Source organism: Aplidium turbinatum, chromosome 15 (assembly GCF_918807975.1).
Source record: "Aplidium turbinatum chromosome 15, kaAplTurb1.1, whole genome shotgun sequence".
In the NCBI taxonomy this organism is placed as follows: domain Eukaryota; kingdom Metazoa; phylum Chordata; class Ascidiacea; order Aplousobranchia; family Polyclinidae; genus Aplidium; species Aplidium turbinatum.
The window spans coordinates 19,052,810-19,080,182 of NC_137486.1; the positions used below are offsets into that span (position 1 = coordinate 19,052,810).

The 27,373-nt window shown below is 38.3% G+C and overlaps 2 protein-coding genes across 2 annotated transcripts; one reads left to right on the top strand and one right to left on the bottom strand.

The window, feature by feature from the left end:
• The first annotated feature begins 966 nt into the window (after positions 1 to 966).
• On the top strand, positions 967 to 13,104 carry LOC145784582 (uncharacterized). Its single transcript, XM_082596430.1, has 12 exons — positions 967 to 1,248; positions 1,653 to 1,761; positions 7,793 to 7,931; positions 8,311 to 8,443; positions 8,623 to 8,804; positions 9,276 to 9,349; positions 9,613 to 9,745; positions 10,439 to 10,551; positions 10,942 to 11,135; positions 11,284 to 11,433; positions 11,653 to 11,858; positions 12,083 to 13,104. Exons 1-12 carry the CDS (start codon positions 1,087 to 1,089, stop codon positions 12,189 to 12,191), a joined length of 1,704 nt encoding a protein of 567 aa, XP_082452556.1. The 5' UTR covers positions 967 to 1,086; the 3' UTR covers positions 12,192 to 13,104.
• Positions 13,105 to 13,479: 375 nt separating this feature from the next.
• Positions 13,480 to 23,399, bottom strand: LOC145784439 (tetratricopeptide repeat protein 8-like). Its single transcript, XM_082596252.1, has 12 exons — positions 23,238 to 23,399; positions 22,668 to 22,788; positions 22,075 to 22,179; positions 20,512 to 20,624; positions 18,482 to 18,571; positions 18,052 to 18,096; positions 17,804 to 17,977; positions 17,197 to 17,308; positions 16,136 to 16,274; positions 14,735 to 14,906; positions 14,013 to 14,219; positions 13,480 to 13,629 (listed from the first exon to the last, which is right to left on the bottom strand). The coding sequence occupies exons 1-12, from the start codon at positions 23,337 to 23,339 to the stop codon at positions 13,513 to 13,515; spliced, it is 1,497 nt and encodes a 498-aa protein (XP_082452378.1). The 5' UTR covers positions 23,340 to 23,399; the 3' UTR covers positions 13,480 to 13,512.
• Positions 23,400 to 27,373: the final 3,974 nt, after the last annotated feature.

Sequence of the window (27,373 nt, forward strand, 5' to 3'; positions counted from 1 at the left end):
GCAGCGTGGGTCAGGTGTACGTCGGAAGGCGTACACCGATGCATAGCGCTCAAGTCCGCTTTCCCGCAATGCAGGGTAAAAATATGACAAACAAACAAACAAACAAACAAACAAACAAACAATGCGGTTTTGTAGCCAAGCGCCACTGTACGCATTTACACCGTACTAAGCATAAAATATCAACTGAATATACAAAATCGACCAAATTTGACGTAAATTTACGACTAAAATTACATTATTGCAAAAATGACCACTTTGTAGTGCTTTTAGTAAAAATACTTCTCTTAAAGGTAATATAAACTTGTACCTTCTGATGATTTTGAGCCATCAACCGACTTTCTATCGTCTGTGGTTAATGAGATATTTTTTTTTTTTATAAAATTGGGGTTTTTCAAACTTTAGGGGGGTGTGCTTGCACCCCCTGGGGGGCACCGACCCAAAATTGTGTTTGAAGGTGTTTTTGGGGTCAACTCCGAATTTTGGTAAACTAGACTTTTTGATTTGAACAAAAAACATTTTTTCACTCCACCCTATTGTGTAAGTCCTCTTGCTCGTCCTTCATGCTAGCAGTTAACAGTTGTTGTTTTTGCATAGGTGTTTTTTTTCTCATACTAACGTACTTTTGTAGAGCATGATATTTTTTGATGTTACAATGAAACCACAGGAATCCACTTTTTTGTTGACATTTTTGCGAAACTTATGCTTATCTTGTTTGCAACGTACTTAATGACGATGCTTAACATTTGTCACATTAAAAACACGGGAAGCAGCTGACTCGATGACTAATACAGTTTTTCGTTGCTTCCTGTCTGTTGTTGAATATATTTGTACCGGTTTATATTTGTACCGTATACTATTTCGCAGCAGACAAAATAAAAGGTCTCCCTCCCTTTCTCTCTCCATTCGGTATTGCAGAAGATTTTAATCTGGCAACTCTGTTTTTGTTGCCTGGCCCCGACCCGAACTCCAGAAGGACGGAAATTGAAATTTGAAACAAAGTTTAGGTTTGAATCTTGATTACAGTGCAAGGTGAAACAACTTTTGTGTTTTACGAGAAACTATTTTTATAGTTAGTCACAATCAAGAATGTCTTATCCAAAACAGCCAGATTATCCAAGACAAACCCCAAACCCAGCTGACTCCATTGCTACTGTTGTTCGCAGTGAATTGCTGCAAGCGATAGATCAAAACAATGCAAAAGTATGCAATCAGTTGATTCTTGATGATCCTAAACGTGTACATGAACGTGTAAGTACAATTTTTAAGGTTATTTATCACTGCAATGGGAAGTGGTGTACAAGTCTTCGGTTTCCACCTTGGTCATAAATGCCATGACGTGAATATACTTCAAAAATTGGAATTGACCAAGACATATAGGGTGAAGTGTATGAACAGTAAAGCAAAGGTAAAGTAGTTTCACCCCATATTTTTGGTAGATTTCAATGTATGACGTTGTAATATTTTTAACCACGGGGCGAAAACTTGAACACCAGCTCCCTGCAATAAACCATACTAACTTATAGAGATAGCCTACCACACTGATGATAGCTCCACTTAAAGATATTCTATACCGGTAGTTGATTTAATAATGCTAAAATTCAGGCTCTTGCTGAAAAGTATTTGTATGAAAAGTTGCTTGTGTTTTCTTTCAGGGATGGAATGAGTTAACCCCACTTCATCAAGTCTGCTTGCGTGGTCAAATGGAAATACTTCAATTGTTGATGCATAATCATGCAGACTTGAATGCTAAAAGTGCTTTTGGTGAGTGGCAAAGTGCTGTAGATTTACAAACGTGAAGAATTTTCTTCCTTTGTTTTGGATTGGAAACTATTTATATTTGAAACCACTTTTAAAATTGCATTTTGTATCTCGTTTGGGTGTTGCAGTCAAATTTCAAAGGCAGTGGCTATTTGACCGGCTCCGGTCTTTGAATCTGAAACACTATTTGACCGGTCATGACGTCACTACATAAGCACTTTTTTCTTTTTCTCTTTCAAAGCAACAGACGAGAAGCGCCGGTATAAGTTCTAAATTCAACACGTATTCTTCAACTCAGTCCGTGGCGCGTGCAATACGTGTCCGGCTGCCAATCTAGAGGGGATGAGTTCGATACTATCCGGAAGCATTCTTTTTTTTCATTTTTTTTTATCTAAATTTTGACCCGAAGCGCATTTTTGTGGTCAATTTTTAATTCGAGTAGCCTACAGCCCATTTTCTATGTCTTTTTAAATGTGAGTAATAATGTTAGAGTTTTTTTAATTTGCTGGAATTTGAGAATTTCTCTTGGTAATTTTCCGATCGTCATAAGTGACCGTGTGTTGCCGAACGACCCTACAATACATTTTTCTCTCAAGTTAGTTATATACAATACTTCTTTAAAAAATGGTTTTACCATTACCATTTCTTTTAAAAGAAGTATTGTATATAACTAACTTGAGAACTATTACTTAACTTGGACTGTAGGCTACTCAAATTAAAAATTGACCACATAAATGCGCTTTGGGTCAAAATTAGATAAAAAAAAATGAAAAAAAGAATGCTTCCGGATAGTATCGAACTCATCCCCTCTAGATTGGCAGCCGAAGACGAATCCTACGCACCACGGACTGAGTTCTCGTCTTTTGCTTTGAAAAAGAAAAAAGTGCTTATGTAGTGACGTCATGACCGGTCAAATAGTGTTTCAGATTCAAAGACCGGAGCCGGTCAAATAGCCACTGCCAATTTTAAATTGATTTGTCCCTCTGCCCTTATAATAGCTAAATTGCTAGATGATCTTATTGCAAGGGTGCTCAATCGGTTGTAAATTTGACTTAAATAGGCTATATTATACTTTGTGAAGACGCAAGTCTTTTTTTTTCTAAACAAATCGTTTAATTTTTTTAACATTATGTCTTGTTGTAAACTTGAATGATCAACTGTCATTGATATGATCGCTTTCTGGTTGTCTTCGTTAGCCTGGGAAAGTTTCCAGTTACCAGGATTCACCACGTGGAGGTGGAGGTAGACGACATGAATCCCAAAACTGTTATTTTGTGTGAAGAAATGATTCAGTTTCTTGAATTGTTTATCATTCTTTTGACACTAGCCTAAAAAGTATCGGCGGTGATAATCAATGTTACGATTGATTGGCCTTCAACATCATATTGATTTGTGGCCAGGCTAATTGAGATGTTTTCTAAATTTCAAAACTTTTGCTATCATGCCAAAATTTAAACTGATTGTCTTATTTTGGTCCCAAGCATGTTTTGTCGCTTCTACCTTTTTTAAACCTTTGCCATGCATGGCAAGTAGTGTTTTTGTTGTAATAGTCAAATATAAAAATAACTAAACTGTATTCGGGAAAAAAACAACCACCAGGGTGGTGATAGGATGGAACCTTGGTCACATAAGCATAAGCTTCGGTCACAACTTTTTGCGGTCCACGACATTAAGGCGCGAACAAAACGGCGCGAGACAAAAAGGCGCAGAAAAAACGGCGCAGAGACAAAATGGCGCAGAGGCAAAACGGCGCAGACAAAACGGCGCCAAAGTCAACGTAACAATCTTTTTTTCTTTTGAAAATACTTAACTCAAGCGCTATAGTTGATCAATAATAGTTTTGATTCAAACGCGTTGCTCACTTCAAGTTCATTTGGGAAGCACGAAATAACATTATTGTAAAGAGAAACTACCGTGTTATAATATCTAATTTGTGATAATTTAATGAGTTCAATGACATTCTTAATTCAAATGCGTTGCTCCTTATATTCGAAGTCAAGTTCAGTCGGGAAGTAAAAACCACATTTGGTCGGGGAGCAATTTGAAACAGCGTACATTTGTTTGCAATAAGTTCAAAGATTATGTCGCATCATTTTCAAGACAAAATACGGCGCGATTAATATTCCCGCATCACACTTTGCGTTCTGTCTCTCACACTAACAACCGTGACGGCTTATCAACTGCCAAGAAACTATTTATTCTGTAATTATCCAGCTGGCAAAAGTGCGACCTCGGAAACAACTGAGTGCATCAATAATAGTTTTGATTCAAACGCGTTGCTCACTTCAAGTTCATTTGGGAAGCACGAAATAACATTATTGTAAAGAGAAACTACCGTGCAACAATATCTAATTTGTGATAATTAAATGAGTTCAATAACACTCAATGACATTCTTAATTCAAATGCGTTGCTCCTTAAAGAAGTTTAAATGCTTTTGATGTCATCCGTCCGCCACTGGCCTTCCAAGAAATGGACACGGACAAATTATTTCGGCTTGAGAGGGGAGTGTTGAAAAGCATGTCCAAAAGTTTAAACGAGAAAACTTTGGAGAATTTTTTTAAAATTGATGAAAAAAAGTAGCCTACTGTTGTGAAATGCAGTGCGTAATTTCATTTGTGCAGTTTCGTTCAGTTGAGGAACATTGCAAATTAATTATTTTACCAGACAGCGCAAAAGATTTGAAAAAAAAACCTTGGCGATTTCAAAACAAACAATGAGTGGGAACCGTGTTTTTCTACCATACAACTATTTTCATTCTCAAAACTACACAGCTGGTAAGGAGCTAAAAATAGCACGCTTGAATCAAAAACTTCAACAGTCAAAGTTCGCGTTGTGACATCACAGAGGTCGGTGAGATGAAAACAAGTCCGATTGCCCCAGTTTGCAGAAAAATGCTTTGATCGTACCTGCTCTCCCAGTCAGCAAAGATGGTATTTTTTACATTGTTTCAATGTCTGCTGACCATAAATCAATGTAAAAAGGACCAGTTTTGCTGGCTGGAACATACATCATAGTGTTAATGTAACACAGAACTAGTAAACTCTGTAAAGTTTAACCAAAATTGTAAACAGTTGTATCTATGAAGTATCAGTTGTACTGTGCGTTGCTGCCTAGTCAGCACAGACACCTTCTCAACAATTACGCCCATTCACAATAACATTTTTTTAGTAAATTGGTTTAAACCAAAGGGTCTCAAACTCAAATTGCTTTGAGGGCCGAAAAGACACTTGTAAATTAACCCGAGGGCCGCAGTATACAACGAGAATGAGAAGTCAATAAACAACATAACACAGTTAAAATGCAATAAAAAAGAGAGTAAGAACGCTCCAAGAAATTGAGATCGCAAGAAAAAGTAGTAAAAATAAAGAGATGGAAAAACACTGTGAGAACACAAGAATGGAAACGCAAAAAAAAAAAGAGCGCAAACAAAACGACGGACCTGGAAAGCAAAAATCTTGCAATCTACTTTCAAAAAAAGCGGAAAAAACTAACCCTTGAAGAACTTTTTATCAGCAAATACCAAGGTTACTGTTGCAATGACAACACAATGAGTGAATAGGCAATGTGATTGTGATGTAACAATACGAGTTTCTCGCACGCAATAAAATGGCGTGACAGTGCTAAAAAGTCATGTGAAGTTTGATGGGCATTTTTAGATTTTTTGAGCAGCTTCAGAGTGCATTTTATTTAATTCTGTAGAACAAATATGTACCGTAATGTAATAGTTAGTTATTTCAAAGAAAGTGCATCGCGGGCCGCACCAAAAGTCCTCGAGGGCCGCATGCGGCCCGCGTGTTTGAGACCCTTGCTTTAAACGAATCAATCGTATCAAAACGTCTGGCAAATAGGTGGTTCAATTAACCGATTTCGTCTGTATAAGGAATGTATTTTGAAAACGAATTCGCATATGTATATGAAGGAATCAACGTTAGACGAATTTGATTTATCTTAAAATTGACTGCCTCCAATGATTGCACAAGTGGACATCGTTTGTTGTTAAGTTTCAAAAGATAAGTGCTGTTAGAATAGAACATTGTTGTTTTAGCTTTGATTTATTATCATCATGGTTGAATCAATGTAAAATGACGTAACTCGTGAGTATACTGTAGACTGCGAAAAGTCTGTAACTATATATTTTTGCACTACGTTTTGTTTTGCATCTGTTTCTGCAGAAACGTGGTAAATAAACAATTCCTGATTTCGCTTTTGAATCGTTCTAAACATCGGCAAACCGTTGCAATTTGTACCCAGCTCGAAAAGTAAAAATAAAACCCGTCTGGTAAAACAATGGAATTGTTAGCTGTGTAAGAATATATTTTTTGCGGCTTGTAGCCAAGTCTGCCTACATCACAAGCAAACAGTTGTTTCCGATCTTCGCATTTTTTAAAACAAACAATCTTTACGTCTAAGCACTGTGGTCGCACTTTTGCCAGCTGGATAATTACAGAATAAATAGTTTCTTGGCAGTTGATAAGCCGTCACGGTTGTTAGTGTGAGAGACAGAACGCAAAGTGTGATGCGGGAATATTAATCGCGCCGTCTTTTGTCTTGAAAATGATGCGACATAATCTTTGAACTTATTGCAAACAAATGTACGCTGTTTCAAATTGCTCCCCGACCAAACGTGGTCTTTACTTCCCGACTGAACTTGACTTCGAATATAAGGAGCAACGCATTTGAATTAAGAATGTCATTGAGTGTTATTGAACTCATTTAATTATCACAAATTAGATACTATTGCACGGTAGTTTCTCTTTACAATAATGTTATTTCGTGCTTCCCAAATGAACTTGAAATGAGCAACACGTTTGAATCAAAACTATTATTGATCAACTATAGCGCTTGAGTTAAGTATTTTTAAAAGAAAAAAAAATTGTTACGTTGACTTTGGCGCCGTTTTGTCTGCGCCGTTTTGCCTCTGCGCCATTTTGTCTCTGCGCCGTTTTTTCTGCGCCTTTTTGTCTCGCGCCGTTTTGTTCGCGCCTTAATGTCCTGCTTCGCACTTTTTGGACCCAGGCCGGAATGATTTTGTGGCCCGTAACTTTTCCAAAGGGCCCAGAAGCTTAAATAAACCACCGCGTGTGCTTTGGATAATGGATATACAGTACAGTATATATTTGTAGGGATTATTTGGGAACAGTAGGGATCATTTGGGTAGGTTATTGTTTCATTGAGGTAGATGTAAATTAGCTGATATCTTGCGGGTATACAAAACTATACATTGGGCAGGCTATAGCAATATCTAAGGACAATTATTTTATAGGTTAGGAAGTTAACCTAACCTATATAATCGTTGATGTCACAGTGGTGGATCATGCTAGTAACGTTGAGGGGATCCGTATAAGTAATTGTTTGCTACTTTGTTAACTGAAAAGTTTACTAACCTACAGGTTAGTAAAGTTAATGTGTTCCGTATTAAGGAAGCGATTGTCAGATTCGCCACTGATGTGTTAACCACAGTAATGATTCAAGCGTAAGAATTTTGGATGGGCAATTTGGAATCAGATCTTTGCATGCACTTCTTACACCATTACAGTTTGTTTTTTTTGCTGAAACTTAATTTGATTAACTTCACAAGCTAAATTTCTTTGAATAAACAGATGCAGCTGTGAGATTTTAAAAATTTCCGAAACAGCCTTCTCCGAATTGGGATTTCTCTGAATCGGCTTCTCCGAATGGTAGCAGACTGCTCTAATAGACTGCATTTGGGTAGTGTTTGCTTTTGGAGCAGTTCTGCAGAATTAGTTACCTAGGCCTAGCCTTCTTTATAAAATGATAAAGGGTTCAAATTTTATCTTTAAATGCTATTGAAGGTAAAAGAGTAAAAAAAGGTTGAGGACAAACTGATGTATGCCACTCACTGGCCTACAAAATTTTATTGTTTATTATACCGTACCAAACAGATCACACGATCGTTCAGTTTACTTTTTTAAGAATTTTCCATTGCCCAATGTGTTAGTACTACCAGGTTTAGTTGAGGTTTTTTGTACCTTGTCTATTTTGAATGCTTACCGAATCGAATATTTTTACAAGGTGAGACTCCACTGCACTATGCATGCCGCCGAGGTGACGTCCGGGTCATCCATGTCCTCATCCAAGCTGGGTGTGATATTACATCGGTTGACAAGCAAGGAAGAGGATGTGTTCATTTCGCGGCTGTTGGTGGAAATGTGTAAGTATAGCAACATTCTTATTGACACTTTTAAGTCATAACCATTTAAAGTCTAATGTGCAATTTTCAACATGTTGGAAGGCACATGGCTAGATGTTGTGGCCTAATGATGCCATGTGGTATCGCACACTAAGTTGAATCGTTCATTCAGTTGCTCTGTACAAAGCAGAAACTTTCATACATGACTAAAACATCGGTGAAACACGCAAGTTGCTATTATTTCAATTGTGAAAGAGGATAGTCATTAGTCAATAGCGTAGACTTGTAAAGCACCAAGGCTAATGATTTCAATTGCAAGGCATAGTGCTTTCATTATGCCAACGAAGCAATACCATCATATCTATCAACAACTTTAGTCTTTCATTTCTTTTGTTTCCAGACCTGCCATGCATTATCTCCAAACCCAAACTGAACTGTCTCTTGATGAAAAAGATGATTTGGGTGAAACTGCTTTACATATCGCATGCACACATCGTCATGTTTTTCTTGTGAACTATCTTCTGCGAAATGGGGTAATCTTTGAAGATACGTGTTTTATAGTTTAGATTATCTAAGTTTCATAGCACGATACAACAGATTACCTATCAAATACAGATTGATAGCATACTATTGAAAATCTTTACGGTTTTTAGGTGTAGTGTTCATGTTTTTGTCTAATGACTTGTTAGTAGCATGATGGCATTGTTTGCAGAGATCTGATCCAAAGATACAAGACAACAAAGGTGTTACGGCTTTGCACATTGCGGCACGGATGGGGATTTCAGACATGGTTTGGAAATTGCTCAACGTTGGAAACTGTAGCTTGCTACACATCAAAGATGAGGAAGGAATGACACCCGTGAATGGCGCTAGGAAGGAAGCTTCAGTGACAAGGTTAGACAGCACGGAGTCGTATGGAATTGAAGAGCTAATTAAGAAAAGTACACAAGTCACTTTGTGCTACTGCCACTCGTTTTACGAGTTCTTCTTGTTGCATTAAATTTGAAAGGAGGCATGCAACATATTTCAACTGTTACGATGTAAAAAGATCGAAATAAAAACAACAGGTTTAGACTTGAAATAGTGTTCAACAAATGTTTCGAAAACGTATTCTTTCTGTAGCACTAAAGACGACACAATAACGTTTTCGAGACGTTTGTTGAACATGTTCGTGTCTTTATTTTGGACTTTGTATTTTTCTCCGATTTTAACTAATTTCTTAATACGGAAGAAACGTTTAAGTCGACTTTCACTTCGGCAGAACATCAAAATTAAAGGTTTTGTAATTACATCTGAAGTGTTGTCAAATTCTATGCATTATAAACACACTTATTTAACATCACATTTTACCTGTATTTTATGTAGTCGTAATGAAGTTGCCGAAGCTCTGGAATTTTATTCCAAACAGGATCCAAATTTACCACCCGAAGGTCCAAAATGTAAGTTTTTGGGGGTGTGTGGTAAACTTGGGAGACTGGGAGTACTAAAACTACTGGTAACAATTTATGTTTTGTATTTGTCAGAGTCCGGTTTCAATATAACCTGTCCAAGTAAAGTGGTTTTCAAGCAAGTCTCCCTGGTTAAAATGGTGTTTGGATTTTGAATAATGACACTGCACTTTTGATAAACTAAAAACAAGATGATAAATTCTCTGAAAGGCAAAGGATTTTATTTGTTGTTTTCACGTTGCTTTGCTTTTTAGTTACTTGGTACTTCCTTCTCTTCTTTCCCTTTGCGTGGGCGGCAAGCGTATTTCTCGTTTCTTCGTACTTCAATAGTCATGCTGGATACTTTGCAGTGATCATGTTCATTTTGCTGGTTGCATTTGTGTATAGGTGAGTAATTTTATTTTCTGTTGAACGACTCATTTTCGGAGTTATATCTTCAATGATATTGCATTGTTAAGCGACGATTGAATATAATAATTATATATCATTGATTTCTGAGTAAAAAGCAACTATAGTCTATAGTTTATGTTCACTCTAATCATGGCCACCTGGAGATGCGGCCTGATTTGTCACATTTTGCAGATTTTGATTACAGCTACTGCTAGTGCTTGACTGACATTTTTTGAGATGTTTTTACTTTTTACGGTTTCCTAATGACAAAAAACTTTTTTGTTGCCTTGGGGAAGCAGTAGCAAATGAGAAAAAGTAAGTTGAAAAACGCAAAATCAGACTGTTATTGAAAATTAACAGTCTGACTAAAATTTACGAAATCAAATTTTCTTTGTTTTTCAACATGTGAGGATGTTAAAACCTATTGTGTCATCTGGGAAAAAGAATAAAGAAAGCGTAAAAATCTATTTTTTAGAAAAATTTATTTAAACGTTCGCCCAAAGTTAGAAAAACCTGGAAATTTCTGCAAAATGTGACAAATCAGGCCGTATCTTTAGGTGGCCATGCTCTAATGTATGATGTTAAATGCCGTGTGGTTGCTTGGTTTTATTTGTCTATGGTTGAAGAAAGTCACCTCATTACCAAAATTGTATTAAAAAGCAATAGCACTGCAATCTTCCTTTGTTGCAGGCAATCGCATAGGATCCAACATGCAGCTAGGTGGCCAAATCCGGTATTCCTAGGCGCGTTTGCTGGCGGAATATTTCACTGCTTGATAGCCGCTTATTTCAAGATGGTGAAAGATATCCTTTGTTTACATTGGTATATGATTCCAAACAGTCTTATGTTTGTTACTGCATATCAAGATAGAGACTTAACTTTATTTGCAAATCAGATTCTCTAACAATACATAATAGATGACATCACAATAGCATAATAGACAAACTTAGAGAAACACTTAGTGTTGAATAATCATTTAATCTGACTAGCACGCAGTAAAAGGAAATTTGGTTGCCCAGTCAGCCGCTCCCTGAATCAATGAAGTGACACTTAACTATTAAGGTCGACACTTTTAACCCAAGGCCTAGATCACCTGAATGGCTTATTCATTACATGGTGGAATTTTCTTGCTTATTTTTAGCTTTTTAAAGTAGTTCTGTTGGTGTCTGTCAGTTCCTTAACTATCGTCATACATATGTGGCCATGCGTATGGACAGCGCTGAGCATCACTGCGTTAGGGGGCTGCTGTCTCTACTCCATGTACTACCTAGTATACGGAGATCCGGGCTTCGTAACAAAGTCTCGATATGAGAACGGCAAACAGATGACTGTGTTGGACATTGCAGTGGGGAGGTGCAAGGAGAGTGACTTTTGCCCTTACACAGAGGTGATTTTTTTGGTTTATGTTTCAACGGGTATTTGTTGATCTATCAGTAATTTGCAAATGAAAATTTAACACGATCTTTTGAATCAGTGCTACGCCGCTTCAGAAATAGAACATAAAGGTTTTTTAACTATTGTTTTTTTTTTGGAAGATCATTCAACCAGAACGAACAAAATACTGCCGATTGTGCGAGCACTTGCTAGACGACTTGGACCACCATTGTCTCTTCATAACGAACTGTGTGGCGAAATTGAACCACAGGCTCTTTGTGCTGTTCATACTCAATGTGATGGCGATGCAGGTAGGTTGTCGACGTGTTTTCTCATACGATTTTTAAGTTGTCACGTGGTATGTCACCTGGTCTTCAATTGAAACATCAACCGTTTATATATACCATAACGCAGTGTGCAATATCAACCCGACTGTGTCAATTAATGATGCAGTGTATAATATCAACCCGACTGTGTCAGTTAATAATGCTGAAATTAGAGATCATCAAAATTGTTTTTCTATCATACAGGTATACTTCGTGATGGAAGCGTACATCTACACCAACACTTTCTACCCTAACAGCATACTAGAGTCGACATTTTCCTTGATGTTTCATTACGAGCCGTGGCTCTTTGACCTGTGTCTTCTGTGCGGCTTGGCTTTCGTATGGGAATCCACCCTCATGTTTGTCCAGTTCAAAAACATCATGTTGGGTCAGACCGTTTATTACGCGAGGTGAGGTATTACTTAAGAGCTAGCATAAGCGTTTGATTCGTTGGGCTGACGCAATTTTTTAGCTGTCCGCCCCGATAGCTCAGTTGATTGACTTGTTTCAACGTAACTCAAGTCGTGATAGATGGTGAAATCTTATATCTAAACCGAAACCTGTATGCTTTTATTACCTGTATGCAGCTTTTTTAAATAAACGTGGTAACATTTTGTTGTTGATTATCATGCAGCCACAGACAACATAAACTGACGTGCAGTGAAGCTTTACGTAACCTGATCATATTCTTCGTCAAACCAAAAAGAAGATTCGTTGTGGTGAACAAACGAACATTTGCATGAAGGATTGCGAGCTGCGAAATACTTTGTTACTACATATAATGAAACCTGACCAAAAGTTCTGTTGAGCTTTATTTTGACACCGATGCTCACAGTTATCATGTTATCGCCTATTTATCAGGTGCTGGTATTCAGCAGTACCTTATTGTTTGCTAAGTCATGTCTATTGCGACTCAGTTTTTATTCAACGAAGTGTCAGTAGGTTTTATAACAAATGTGAGATTCATGTTACTGATTAGCAAAATAGTTTCTAATTTATAGAGAGAGAAACCTTTTTATTTTGTCTGTTTCGAATAATAGGCTAGTATGCGGTGCAAATATATTTAGCAACATAGGTTATTCAGATATAATATGATGCTATTTTATGTAAATCTAACAACTCCTTGAGAGTGTGATATATAGGAACAGCTTCATTTGATACATTACAATCACTTGTGTGGTGATGTTAACAAAAAATTCGATGCAATTTTCTTAGCCTTTTCTATTGAGACCACAAACTAAAACTGTGGTTGTTCCACCTCCTTCGGGGTGTTTTGCGAGTTACCACACAAAAGCTTGTTTGTTTGTTTAATAAACGCTAATGTGCCCTTTTACTGTATATTTTAAAGTTTGATTGCATTATAGTTCCACGATATTCTGTTGAAAATTCTGTGATTTGATGTGTAGCCACATACGTGTGTGAAGATTATCGATATGATGTCAAAAGTGTTTGTTTCTATATTCAATTTAACGTTGATGTTTTATTACAAAAGAGCGTCATTTTAGCAGGGTAGCAGAGATGGATACTTAAGTATCAACTTACGCCATATTTTTGTTCGCTTCCCAACCCCCGTATGGGTTGACAGGGACGCAATAGTACGTGTGCACCGTTAAATCGCGTCATCTTAACCTACTTAGGGAACCGTTTCTAGCACTAGTTGCAACGTTCATCTGATGGAATTGAAGTACTTTTAATTTCATCAGATGAACGTTGCAACTAGTGATAGAAACGATAATTATTGTCCAGACGAACACCCAAACTTTTCAGTATTCTACTCAGTGAAGGTAAAGAAAAAGCAACAAAATGGCGTCACTTCACATTTGAACGGGTCTGCTACTATTCGGTGAGTTCCTAACCTCTAACCCTAAAACGGCAATGATAATTAGGCTACGGCACCTGATAATTAAAAAAAAAAAATGAAAAAATCCCCCGTTGAGGGATCGGACTCACCGAATCGGACTAACCGAAACGGGCCATTCCGCATTTGAACAATCTTAAACCTCTTCAGATCACGAACGAAGCATGTTAGATAACAAAATAAACTTTATTAGCAAAAGTGCAGGTTTATAAACTGGAAAAATGTTGCCGAAGGTTTTTCAATAAAACCTTGGAGTCGACGTGGTCGTTGAAAGCTTCCACAGACTTCAACACGCTTGAATAGCTTGTCTGCAGATCGCCCAACTGAAATTTACAACACAGTGTTGGATGCCTTTTATATGACGTCTGTGCAGTGGGCTTTCGTTGCAGCTTTGCATTGTAAAACTAAAGTCAGTGCCGTTTTTAAAACACCTGATTTTATACTGTAGTAGGCTGTTGTAATCCACAGATAGATATCGACTCGCGTTGAAATAGCCCATTGTACGTATTTTGAATTACAGTGGCGTCGCCCTCTGTTATATAGTACACCTCTGACTGATCTCGCCCAATGTCTTACCGAAAAAGAATCTCGCAACATAACGTAGGCTAATGCACATTATATCAAGCAAAAGATTGTCATCGATCACATCATTATAACGTCACAGAAAGGCCCCTCTGGCTGGGCGAAATATAAAACATCAACTCACAGATTCGCATAGCGTTGCTTGATTGTAATGTGGCTCGTAAGCTTGTGGGTTCAATTCCCCGGCTGAGCGGAATAATGCTTTGGCGCGCTCTATGTCTCCCCTCCGAAGCTCCAACACAGCCAGGTTATTGTAAGCTTCAGCGTGCCCGTTGTCAGCTGCCACGGCCAACCGCAAGCACTGGTATGCCATTGTATTGTCACCCACACCCTGCGTAAACCAACCACAATTATTAATATCACAGCCTACTTAATTTCAATAGCACTGAAGATTGCCACATTAGCTCAGTGGTTACGCGCCCGGCGCCGGTTCGGCTCTCCGGGTGTGCGCTTGAACAACGCATTTCAGGACTGCTCTCCATTCAGCGGCACCTAACGGATGGAATAATTCCCCGGCAACAATCGGAAAATTTCACTCTGTCATCCTCGGTAACCGGCCTGCGTCAAGAGCCTCTACAAGTATGCGAAACTACCAGTAATAACTTATCAAGGCTTTGTCAATCCGAGGATGAAGATTCAAAACCAAACAAAGATGAAAAACAATCTAAACACTGCTGAACATGATGAGTTTAGTACCGTATCTACATCTTGGACCCCTTGTAATACAGGTATCAATCAAGAAATTAAATTTCACAAACGGCTAAAACCATGGTGGCTTATTTTTAAATTAGAATTTCATACACCTCTGAAGTAAAGAAACTAAGATACATCCCGTCACTAACTTACCAGTGCAAGATGTGATATGTTGAACCAAACGTCAGCCATTTGCTCATCGGTTGCTATCGACAAAGCGCGTTCAAAACACTTCAACGTCATATCATATTGCTGCGCGTAGAAGCAGCTCAGTCCGATGTTGTTGAACAACTCGACATTGTACACGCCCATCTGGATCAACCGTCTGTGATTGATAAAGTGACCGTTCTGACATTTTCACTGAAGCCTGGGGCAAAATGGGAATCTACTGTTCAAAATTGAATGCATAACCAACCACAGTCGTCGAGTCTTGTCTTATTTTTCTGTCCCAGCTGTAACAACTCAACAGTTTGGTTGATAGTGGCAGGCGGTCTAAGCCAGCGGTCTCCAACTATTTATCTATCACGGACCGGTTTTAAAATGAAAATGGCCACGTGGACCGGCACTAACAAAAACGGAGTTTGACGTTTAGGATACTTTTACGTTTTAGGTTACTTTCATAGATCTAATTTTTATAGCGGTTAAAACACACTTTAAGTTGTTTGTAGGCTACAGCACATAGGCTAGTACCGATCTTGGATTTTAAGGGGCTCTTAAAACTTTACCGGCAGGCTACTATACTGTATCAAATTCCTTAAATCCATTTTGTAAAACCATGCGTTCGCAATGCCACCTGAGAGATAGACAACATGAGAAGACGCGAGCAAGAAAATTTCTCAAAAATGTAGAAAATTTACGTATTTTTTTGGGTAGCATGTGACCAAGTGACCCCTCCCTGGATCAGTTGATGCTTTGATGCACAGCAGGGTATAGGTGAGATTCTCACGTATTTAGTGCATTTGCTTTCATTGTAATCAATTTATTCTATGGCCAAGGACATACTTCCAAACACTTTTTTGAATGAGTGTTGTCGCGACCTGGTAGTTGGGGACCCCTGGTCTAAGCAAGCAAAACATAAGCTTAATATCTCGTTTAGTCGTGCACAGTCTTGTAGAAACAGGACTGCGCGGCTCAACTAGACTGTCTCTACTCCTGAAGGAAATGATGTGCTGTTCCAAACATGCACTGTTTCCGGCAAATAAAACATTGACTGTTTGATAAATTTTAGAAGCAATAATAATTCGTCTAACGTCAAACAAAATATTGGATAAAATAAAGCATAATAACAATCGGCCACCCCCACTAGTGGGGAACAAACCGACGATGGATTATGATGATGATTTAGACCAGTATTTTCCAATTACGAACTCTCATGGGGTACACAGACTCCAGGTTGAGGGCCACTGACTTAGAGAAGTGCCGCCTTTATAAGACAACACTTTGTAACTAAACACTACCAAAGGTAAGCTACATCAAATATAAGTTATTTTTTATTTGTTTCAAGGGTTTTGTATCCAAACCCATTGGTGGACGGGAAAGTCCCTGTGCACGAACCTATATAACCTGATGGCGATTTCGGGCTGGTCCGTGTAAAAATAGTTGGCAGCTATAGAGGCGATGGCTTCGGTGTTTACTCCATCGTATATCAATACGTCCTTGTACCACTTGGTGGCATCGTCGGTCATGCTCATACCTGCAAACAGTCAGTGACGTCAATATTGTACCGTCATAATGTTAATCAAGCTACAAATATCATCATAGGCCTAATGATCTGTTTCGTTTCTAAAGATTCGCTTGACAGGTCTGTTCACACCACAGAAAACCGTTGTAGCACTGAAAGTGAAAAAACTGTTTACACCAAACCTAAGCCTTGACAAGCTTATCTGCAGTAGAACTCGGTTAATCCGGATTCGGTTAATCCGGATCTTCGCCTAATCCGGATGGAATCGCCGGTCAAATCGAATCCGGATTAACCGAGTTCTACTGTATATATATTATAATAGTTTTACTGTGGCTCAGCGAATTGCTAGCAAGCAACTATGTCACGTGCATAATATAACAGAGCTTTTGCGCTTCTTAAGTAGCAGCATTTTTTCCCTAGCGTTGTGTGTAAACTCATTCGCGAAATGATGTGAAGCTTAATTAGGAAATATACATTCAACGTTATTACATATTTGTTTTGTTTGAAGAACTTCACGAATTATACTAAAATTGGAGACAGGTACGGAATACTTTGACGTATACGCCAGGTACGTTGTGCATCAGAGTTAATATAATGCGTCAATGTACGTCATGAACGGTACGTGGACGTTTAAAGTTACGTGGAAGTGTTCCGCAAACTAACTATCAGGTTACGTTGAAAATTGTTGTCTTAAACAAAAGCCACTGTTTCAAAAAGATGATATCACTAGCTGGTTGGCTTGGTGGTGAGAGTGGCTGCTTGTGAGTCGGTAGCCATGGGTACGATACCCTGTCGGATCAGACCAAACACCATATTAAAAAGGAACTGAATCCCTGTCCTGCTTGGCACTCAGCATTTAAGGAATGAATTGGGGGTGGACATTTGGCTGCACCGAAACTAATCTACCTTCTAAATAAAAAGTATTGTTATTCACCGTCATATATCCTTGCTGTGGCAATATTGAGGGAAGGATCTTCTGGGAATTGTTCGAGTCCTCTCTTGTACACCGCAATGGCTTGCAAGGGTTGGTCAAGCCGCTGGTACACCTAATTCAGAAAAGTAACTTTTATGATATTGAGGTTGAAACATCTGTCGTAATTATGTGGGAAAATGATGTAAGCCAATTTTTTTTGAAAAGATAAAACTGCACGGTGGGTATCAAGAAATAATAAACTGGTTGCCCTCAGAAAAAAAAAGATGAATACAGAAAGCAACGTGTGAGGCTAAAATGAGAAGTACACACTGATGTAGACTATAGAGATGACGGAGATCATGGACCAATTTGCAAGTACTGTAAATTTGAGTAAGATGGTTTAGACATGGAGCAAGGAGGGTGAAAACTGTTTCAAAATTGCACTTTATTTGAAAGGGAATAGAAAAAGAAAACGTGGGCGTCTCAAAAAAAAAAAATATGTTAAACAGAAATTGGCAAGGTCGAACTGAAGGAGGATGCGATAGACAGTGTACAAGTTTGCCACTTTTCACATGTCGCGTGTGACAGCCGTTTGGTCGGGAGAATGGACTTAAAAGTTCATACGCACCTTTCCAAGTAGCAGGACAGTGTCTATGTGGATTTGCTGCTTGAGTGCGGAGTTATACTGTTGCTCTGCATCTCTGAACATACCCAATCTGTGGTAGCATTTTCCAAGCTGCACCTTCCACCAACTGTCTGTGAACTTTGAGTGCTCGCTTGCCAGAGCTGCCAGTTCTAAGGCCTGTTTGAGGTAAAGTATTTAGGTGAAGCAGCCCATCATGACAGATGGAAACTAACAGTGACGTAACAACTCACATTTCTGACGTCATTCTCGTGATGTAAAATATATTCGAACAGAACCTGCAAGTAAATAACATTTTGTCATAAAAGGTTCGCTAATATAAAAATCACTTGATTGATTTATCTTATGGATAACTGACAAATCTAGATAGAAAATTGAACAAGCTCAACAATTTGATGCGTTTCAAGTGACAATCCTGCAAGCATAGAACCAGACGCCGAAGTAGCTCGTTTTAAAGATCACAGAATTTACAAAACAAAAAAAAAAAATTAAATCAGTAACTTTATCTGCTTCAACAAATAAAAATTAAATTTATTGCTTCTTCGCGTGAGCTTTTGGGGCTAATTTATTGCTATTAAAACACAAACAACCCGTTTGGTGACTAATAGCTAAGGTCATGTATCAAGCCCAATCTTTTACAAGCATTATATAAGATAGGGATACCTTAGCAAGACTGGGTTTACCAGCGTATTTTCCATAGTTAAGTCTTGATAGATTGATAAATGGTCCATCCGGATGTGAAAGCATAGATGCCTGCAAAAAGTGAATAATAGAGCTTTGGTGCAGATCTCACATTGCATAATAATGGAAAGATGAAACTTGGTAACATCATTTTTCGAGTAAATAAAGTGTTAAAACCATTGATGTAACTAAGTTTTGTATGTCTGAAGTAAACAACGTACAGTAGAAATCGCCTAAGTCAATAGCGGCTAACTCGACATTCCGCCTAACTCGACGCTTTTTCCCTGGTCTCGGCAAAACGCCATTGGTTTCGCACATAGCCAACCCGGCTAATCCGACACCAGCTATCTCGACGTTCCCTCTAATTTGACACCTTCAGCGTGGTCCGGATCAACTGAACGTCAAGCTGTGAATAGATTAGCGACTTCCAAGCTGTGTGTACAATTGCAAGTTTCAATTTGCTTCTTTGTAAAAAAAAAAAGATTTTGGCCATTGATCGATCTTTTTGCGATAAAACAGTCTCGCTTCTCACACTTATCCCATGCCTGGCGTCGTTCGTATCCAAAAAGCTGTTATCTTCAGTAACAAGAGATAATCGGCTTATTAATGAAAATTCACGCAATCATTATCTGCTTTCCAGACGCGATGTTCTGCGATGCCTGTTCTTTTTATGGAACAGCAGCAACTTATTAACTTCCCAAACTCGTTCTATCTTGCTCAGATGGATAGCTTCTACTTGTACTAATAAGCAAAAATACACAGGGTTTGCCTTATTTGAGTCCAAAATTCACGTGACGCTTGACGTTCTGCCTAACTAACAGCCTTTCTTCGATTTCCTTCAGGCGTCGAGTTAGGCAGTTTCTACTGCAGTAGCATTTTGTTTCTGCATATACAGTTTTATACCTCCTTGATCTCACAGCCTTTATTGTAACTTTAGCGTTTTGAGATCAGTGCATGACGTTTTTGACAAACTTTAAAGCTTGTACTCAGAAGCGTAATTTAAAAGGCGGTCCAAAAATTTATTGGTGAGTTGGTCAGTGGTCGATAACTTTACTGCAGAAATTGCACGACTTGTACACATTACACAAACGTGCAATTTACAGTCACTTTGAGACCATATCAGGAGGATTTAGGCTATACATAAAACGCACCTTTTAAAAAACTCAGAGTTGCCTTTTCATATCACACCTCTAACACCCAAGATTTTAATTTGGTTTGGTTATCCTCGGACTGACAAAGCCTTGATAGGTTATTCTTGGCAGTTCCGCATAGGCTAATTGTAGAATGTAGAGGCTTTTGATGCAGGGCCGGCTACGGAGATTGACAGAGTGAAATTTTCCGATTGCTAAAATGTTGTTGTTGCCGGTGAATTATTCCATCCACTAGGTGCCGCTGAATGGAGAGCAGTCCTTAGAATGCGTTGCTCAAACGGACAACCGCGGGACAAACCGGCGCCACGTGATCTTGAGTCAAGCACGTAACCACTGAGCTAACCGGGCAGATTAAACTCGGCCTCTAACTACAAGGTAAAACATGAAACAATGGTTTTGTTGCAATATTAATAAATAGTCTTTACAACATATAAATTATCAACATGATTAAAATTCTCAATCTGAAGTCTGATTTAGCAAAACTTTTCCCTTTTCTGTAGCTCATTACGCATGGACACTTGGGCAATCACAAGCAGTTTCAAAACACGTAATCTTGAAGGTGGGCCGTTCAATACGCTGCGTTATCAAACCTATCTATGCCAAGTTTTTACCTCTCAGGTCACTTTCAAGGCAAGGCAATGAAGACTTATTATACCTATAAAAACAGACTCGAAACAATTACAAGTGAAACATTCAGCAGAAATTACAAACTTGGAAAAGGATCCAGCACAGGAGAAAAATTATTTTCGATGCTATCCTGCAGTTTTCTGCAGGATAGCATGGAATGAATGGAATGAATATTAATCGCTTACGATTAAAACACCGAGACAAAAGAAACACCACCCAACAACGTTTACTTACCGTTCCAAGACGAACAAACCTTCCACTGGCAGAGGTGATGGGACGAGCAGTGTGTGATGTGCGTGGGGTCTTTAACGCTTGCTCCATCGTGTTTGGGCGACCGGATTGTGTGCCTGCAACCATAGGCGTCGAAATAGGGTGGGCCGGGTGGGCGGCGCCCACCCTGCCGTAAAACGAGGGTGGGCAAAATATGTTTCGCCCACCCTGTTTTCATGACACTTATGAAGTGTTTGTTACAATTATTTCCGTTTTTGTTAAAAGCTGAATTATCCAACCAACTGCAGCGCAACTTCTTGTTTTACGCTATGTCTCTCGCTAAGTATCCGACAGAACAAAGCAATTTTACAACAACGCTGCGTTGAAAAAAGGCGGTTTTCACGGCATTGTTGTTGCTACGGCAACTGCCACAAGCTGGGGTCAGCGTAAGGGAATATGAATATGACATCAGAATGAACATGACAATAAAATAACCGATACAAACTAAAGACGTACTGAAACAATCGCTTTTTACAAATCTTTCCTCACAAACTTGTTGCTGGGTATAAATTGGGGCACTGCGCGATGTTGTCAATTGTCATTTCATTATTGAAAAGTTAAACATGAAGCAAAGTCAAACATCTATTCACGCATTCTTAAAACCAGTTTCCAAAATGCGTCGAGATGATAACGCTGAAGAAACCACGTCCAGCACAAATGAACGTAGAGATGACATTGATGAAGAAAGCAATGCTTCAAGGATGGACAGCACTTTGGTGAAGTCAATGTCTCAGGCAATGCACCGGTAGTTGTAGAAGACAGCATGAGCCATGGATCTCTTCCTGCTTCATTTGACGTTAGCATGCTGCCGGATCAGCTTGCTAACGTCAAAAGCGGCTCGGGAAGGTCGTGTGTTGGAAACGATTCGTACTGGTTCGCGGGGAACTCGCACTAGACATTGGCCAGAGGATCAGCGCTAACTTGCAAAGGAAGCTTTTTTCCGAATTCCAGTGGATGTGTCTTAACCTTGATGGTACTTGTTACTGTAGTCACCTGTCCGAACATTTTGCGGCAAATCCGAAGACGCCACTTTAAAGATAACAGGTCACAAGTCACGCGCTTTTTAGGTCGCACAGGAAAACATAAAAGAAGTGTGTTTAGTTTAGCAGCTCTCATAAGATCGCAAGGCGCAAGAAAGCAAACATCAAACCTATTATATCTTAATTGCTGCAGCGACGCTAAACGCAGTCTTTGTGAGAAAGATTAACTATTGCAAATTTGCGAACAAACACATTCAATGAAATCTGTTTGAAAACTCTCGCCCACCCAGAATTCCTCTCTTCTAAGAAAAAATCGACGCCTATGCCTGCAACCATTCAAATAAAAATATATAATAAAGTATTGTATCGTTCTTCATTGTAATGAATGATAAACCCGTAGAACTCTACCATATTGTAAACTGAAGATGTTAAAATAGCAGGCCACTCTGGTGCTAAACAAAAGATGCTAAAAGGCACCTATGCCTGCCGAAAAAATACAATGTACCGTATATACTGTATATGTAAGAAATTAAACCTTGCAACAAACCTGGTCTGACAAACCCACTAAGTGGACGGCCAGCTTGAGACACAGGTCGGACAGCTGGACTTGGACCCCCAGACATGTTGGGGGTCTTCAAACTGGTTCCAGGGCCTGCAAAAGTTAAAGATTATTTGTTTGATGGGCTTCAAACTGACAGTTACACTGCAGTAAAGTTTTTGGAATCATAATGCAAGACAATCGCAAAATGCTGTGTGTATGTAATAGTAATGTGGAACAGATGTATAGGTGTATTGCACCAAATTTAATCTTGTCTGCATAGCCAAGTGGTGAGGGCCCTTGTTAAGCACCAAAATGACGCGATTTTGACACCACCCAAGAGTACCGGTATGTGGCTGTGTCCTTGTCCCTTAAGGACATGTCTGAAGGTAGGACACAAAGATAGGCTTCCTTGCCTTCCTGTCCACTAAATCTTTAATCACCAGGCGTATAAGTCAGCATACAACGACGAAATGCAAAACAGACGATATTCAAGCTAACAGGTACAATGGTACATGGCTTTGGTGTAGGCCTAATGTTTAACACAATGCAAGTACTTCCAAACTAAACATAAACTTTCAGAAGATTAGTAACAAACATACGTGATACTTGTGCCAGAGCATTATCATCCATTATCATTTCAACAATTCCTTGTTCCTCTGCTTCAACTTCGTCAATGTAAACTTGTTGAGTTAATGCACGTGTCTTTAAAGCCCAGGCAGCCTAAATAGTAAGTGATAGTACTAAAGACGTTTGAAAATATGTTGCTGGAAAACAGATAGGTTTATGCTTAAACAGAAGAGTAGACTCCTCATCTAAATTAATAAAGCAATGAATATATATGGTGTGCTTCAGAAAACTTTCATAGCAGGCTTATGATAGAAATACAATTTAAGATTAGATTTATAAAAATTGAGTTTCGCCGTTACCAATAGCCTAACTACAAATAAGACATTATGTATATTATATACCTAATATGATACAAAAGTATTTATATGCTAGTGTTAAGATATAGCGGTATTCAAATCCAAAACAAAAATATTTTCAATTAAACACATAACTTGACAGTATCAACTCAAAAACTACAAGTGGTATGTAAAAATGTTACGGTAACTATATATAAGTGCAACCAATAATTGGAAAGACAGAGCTTAAACCGATGAGCAAGTTACCTGATCATATGGATTCTTTTCCAGCAACTCAGAGCAGTGATTCACACAATCTTCATATTTCCTTCGTCTGTAGCAACTCAATGCAAGAAACAAAGAGTCCATGTTAATTCTGCTGTGTGCAACACTATGCCTTAATTCTAATTGATAACCATAAAAAATTTAATGATCTATGAATAATAAAAACTTTGGAAGAAATAGTTACGAATATTTTTATTCCATAATATTGATGGGACAATAAAAATATACTTCAAGCAAAACTTTTGAAAAAACATGCACTCAAATTAGGGATCGTTAAGTCAAACTACCGGTAGCCTAACACTCTAACAACTAGTACTGAACATCAATTTAAGTTGAGAGAAAAATTGCTATTATATTTGAGCTGCGAGATCATTGCATGCATAATCATGTTGTTTTTTCAAATACCGTATTTTACGGACCATAAGGCGCACCCCACTATAAGGCGCACTGTTAATAAATTGCTTTGATCAGTTTTTTGTTCATACATAAGGCGCACCGGACCATATATAATAGTAGTATCGGTACTGGTTTTGAGTGTAGGCAATGCAGCACTACCGCACTTGATCCATACATTAGGCGCACCGGACCATAAGGCGCACGGTCAATTTATGAGAAAAAAAAAGGATTTAAAGTGCGCCTTATGGTCCGTAAAATACGGTATGTTTTGAAATTTTTATGGACATCAAATGGCATTTACTCAGTACAATTTACTCGTTAGGCCTAACGTTTGAAAAACACTGCAAAAAAACTAAAATCTATAAGTACAATAATTTTCTAATCTATTCATATCACCACCAAATAATTTGATTCATATAACGTAGATGCAATTTTGGATACAGGCTAAATAGTAAAAAATACATGTTAAAGTTTGCTCTTCATGGAATATGAAACCAGGCAGCTAACTCAGACTAAATTATTTGCAACCGTGCGTTGGTATAAAGCCTAGTAATTTTCATCATAATTAAGCTAGCTTAGGCTATATTTCAATTGATCAACTCAAGCATTTTCCCATGATTTCACCAATGCCAACAAATTCTACAAATGTTTGTGAAAAGCCACTTATTTTGGCACAAAATGATAAAAATATCCTAGCTAAATTTTAAAAGTATTCAGCATTATTAGCAACAGCGTTGCCAGCGGATAAATTACAAAAAATTCAGACTAACATGATCAAAATATGTCATTTACCTATTTCTTCCCAGTGATGTTGATTTCTTGTCATTTTTTTGTATAAGATTGTCTTTATTTGTTGGTGTTAACATACATTATTTAATTGTTCCAGGGTTAAAAGTACTGATGACGTTTCTTTGAGAGTTTTGTTTATTCTTAAAAAAATTCATTTGGAATAAACCCAAAAATCACTGAAAAAGAGCTTTATTAGCCAATCAGTAACAGGCAAATACCTGGAGAAGTCAAAGATGCTACCAAAGATTCGAAAAAGAGAATGGACATTGTAACGGTACGTACGGTACGTAAGCCTAACATACATAAAAGTTAACAGCTATCTGTTTTTTTGCTATTGTTTTTTATTTTGTAATGTATACAATATATATTTGCGTTCAAGTCCGACACCGTTCCATGTCAAATAAGCTATGACACCACACGGGTGTGGCAGACTTGATGACCAGTTCGGTCCTTCTGCCACTCCCATCATCGTCAGCAAACATTAAAACAACCTAGTTCACATTGTAATCTTGTATTGTTTTTTCCACATGTGCTGTTGATGCAAATAAAAGAACTTCTACCCGGGGATGTACAGTTGTGGCCAAAAGTTTAAGACCAAACCGCAAATTTCGAGAAAATCAGTTCTCCCTCCTATTTTTTGTCGTTTTTTCACTTATTTCTTGCTAACTGTATATAATGACAAAGTAATAAGCATTTATATTGTATTTTGCATCAAAATCTCAAATTTTAATATTTGGTGTGTCTTTCTTTCACTTTGATGACGGCCTTGATTCGTCTGGCCACAGTTTCGATTAAATTTTTGCAAAGTTTTTCAGGAATTTTACGGATCCAAACTAATTTGATTACTTCAAGTAGGGAAGAATACTGGAGGGATGTTTTTCAGCAACATTATTTTTGAGAAAAGTTCAAAAGTTTTCGATAGGGTTAAGATTGGGACTGTTCCCCGGCCACTGCAGAAGAGTGATTTTCTTAGCCCTAAAAAACTCTGTTACTGTCTTTAAACGATGACATAGGGCTCCATCTTGCACCAAAATTGTACACTCATGCACCGACATCTGCATTACTGTGCAGTTGTAGCTTCTCTTTCATTAAGTTCAAGTATTTCTGGCTGTTCATCGTGGTTCCTGGTTTTAGAAAAAAGAGGCCGGCTGTACCTTTGGTCGAAATGGCTCCCCATATCATCACACCTGGTGGATGTTTCACCGTTTGCCGTGTATACTTTTCATCAAATTGTGTACCTTAGGGTCGACGGACATTTCTTTTTCTTACACCAAACTGTTGGACACTTGATGCGTCCGAAAATGAAACTTTAAACCATTGGGCAGAAGTCCAGTCTTTGTGCTGCAATGCAAACAGGAGACCCTTCATCTTCATCGCTAGTGTAAGCCTCGATTTTCTTGCTGGTTTTCGTGATTTCAGACCAAATTCTACAACTAAACGGCGGCTAACAGTCCTCCTGCTGACTGGAATACCAGCTTCATTCAAATCGGCCCTGATTTGTTTGGCTGAACATGTTGGAGACTTCACCACTTGCCTTTTCATGAAGATGTCAGACTAGCAGTTGTTTTTCAAGGACAACCGCTGCATTTTGCATCAACATAAGTTGCTGATTTCTTAAATTTCACAATTGCCTGATGCACAAAAGTTTTTCTAAATCTAAGCTGCTCACCAATTTGATGTTCTGTGTAGCCTTCCCTGAGAAGAACAACAATTTGACATCGCTGAACCTCCAAAAGGGAGCACATTTTGCTCATTTTGGGCAGATAAGAAATACAGAAAAGTGATCTCTACTGGCTGATGTTCAATTGATATTTGCTAATGACTGATTACATCAGATTTCGACCCAGAATAAAGATGGTGCAACTTAAACAATATCTGATGCAGTATTATGGCGTAATACAAAAAACGTCATAAATCAAGCCTGGTCTTAAACTTTTGGCCACGACTGTATCTTGCCTATGATAAATTTTTGGGGATGTATAGCCTACATTGAACCCAACGTGGGGCCTAAAAGCCTGCTGAAAGATGAATGAAGCGAAGTTTTGAATGAGTAAAGCAAGTGCGATTTTATCGCGACATAAATGCAGCCTTTCTTAAAAAAACTATTTTCGAGATGGAAGTAATTGGAGAGAAACTCCAAAACAAATTGTAGGTAGGCTACCAAGTTCTTACAATATAGGCTACTGTTGTACCCGAAAGGCAGGGCTAAAATTAACTCAAAAACTTTTTACAAATAACTCTCAATCGTTTTAAAAGCTTACAATACTAACCAACAAGTTGTAGTTTTACCCGACTGATAAATCAGTATTTTTCTAGCCATACTAAGGCAAGTAAGGAAGCCTAATTTATATTATGTAGCCTATAGGCTATGTCCATGGCCGGATTAAGGGTACTGTAGGCCTAAGGCTGTTTACTAGAGAAGGGCCTAATTTTGCAAACCAAGCTACAAAAAGAAATAAAAATGCATACATGAAAACCTGAAATTATTTAGACTACTGCAAAGTAACATAAACATAACAGAACAATGGCAAATGATGGCGCATAGGCTAATTGGTTTTGGAAACAAATACAATTCAATTTATTTTTCATTGCTGGCGCGAACATGTAGAGAACAATAAAGTAAACACACGAATTTTACACCAACAAAAGGAAAAGATGACAAAACCAAAAGGTTTAAAATATGTAGCTAACTGCTCTAGGCCAGGGGTCCGCAAATACTGGGTCGCGACCCAAATTTGGGTCGCGAGACCATTCACAGTGGGTCGCAAAACGGTTTAAAATTACCATAAATATAACTTGTATGGCAAAAATAAATACAGTCATATAGTCTTTGATGTGCTGAGTTTCGTACAATTTGGTAGGCTATGTAGCGCCAGAGAGCTCTGTCGTCTCTGACGTCACACGTACACGTCACTAGAATCTTCCAGAAGACT

Bases quoted from the DNA above. Each gene is read 5' to 3' on its own strand.
- LOC145784582 (XM_082596430.1), top strand. From the start codon at position 1,087: ATGTCTTATCCAAAACAGCCAGATTATCCAAGACAAACCCCAAACCCA. The intron at 9,746-10,438 runs GTGAGTAATTTT...CCTTTGTTGCAG, and splicing joins CTGGTTGCATTTGTGTATAG to GCAATCGCATAGGATCCAAC. The intron at 11,136-11,283 runs GTGATTTTTTTG...TTTTTTTGGAAG, and splicing joins ACTTTTGCCCTTACACAGAG to ATCATTCAACCAGAACGAAC.
- LOC145784439 (XM_082596252.1), bottom strand. From the start codon at position 23,339: ATGGACTCTTTGTTTCTTGCATTGAGTTGCTACAGACGAAGGAAATAT. The intron at 22,180-22,667 runs GTATGTTTGTTA...TAACTTTTGCAG, and splicing joins TGCTCTGGCACAAGTATCAC to GCCCTGGAACCAGTTTGAAG. The intron at 18,097-18,481 runs GTATCCCTATCT...ATTTACTTGCAG, and splicing joins GTAAACCCAGTCTTGCTAAG to GTTCTGTTCGAATATATTTT.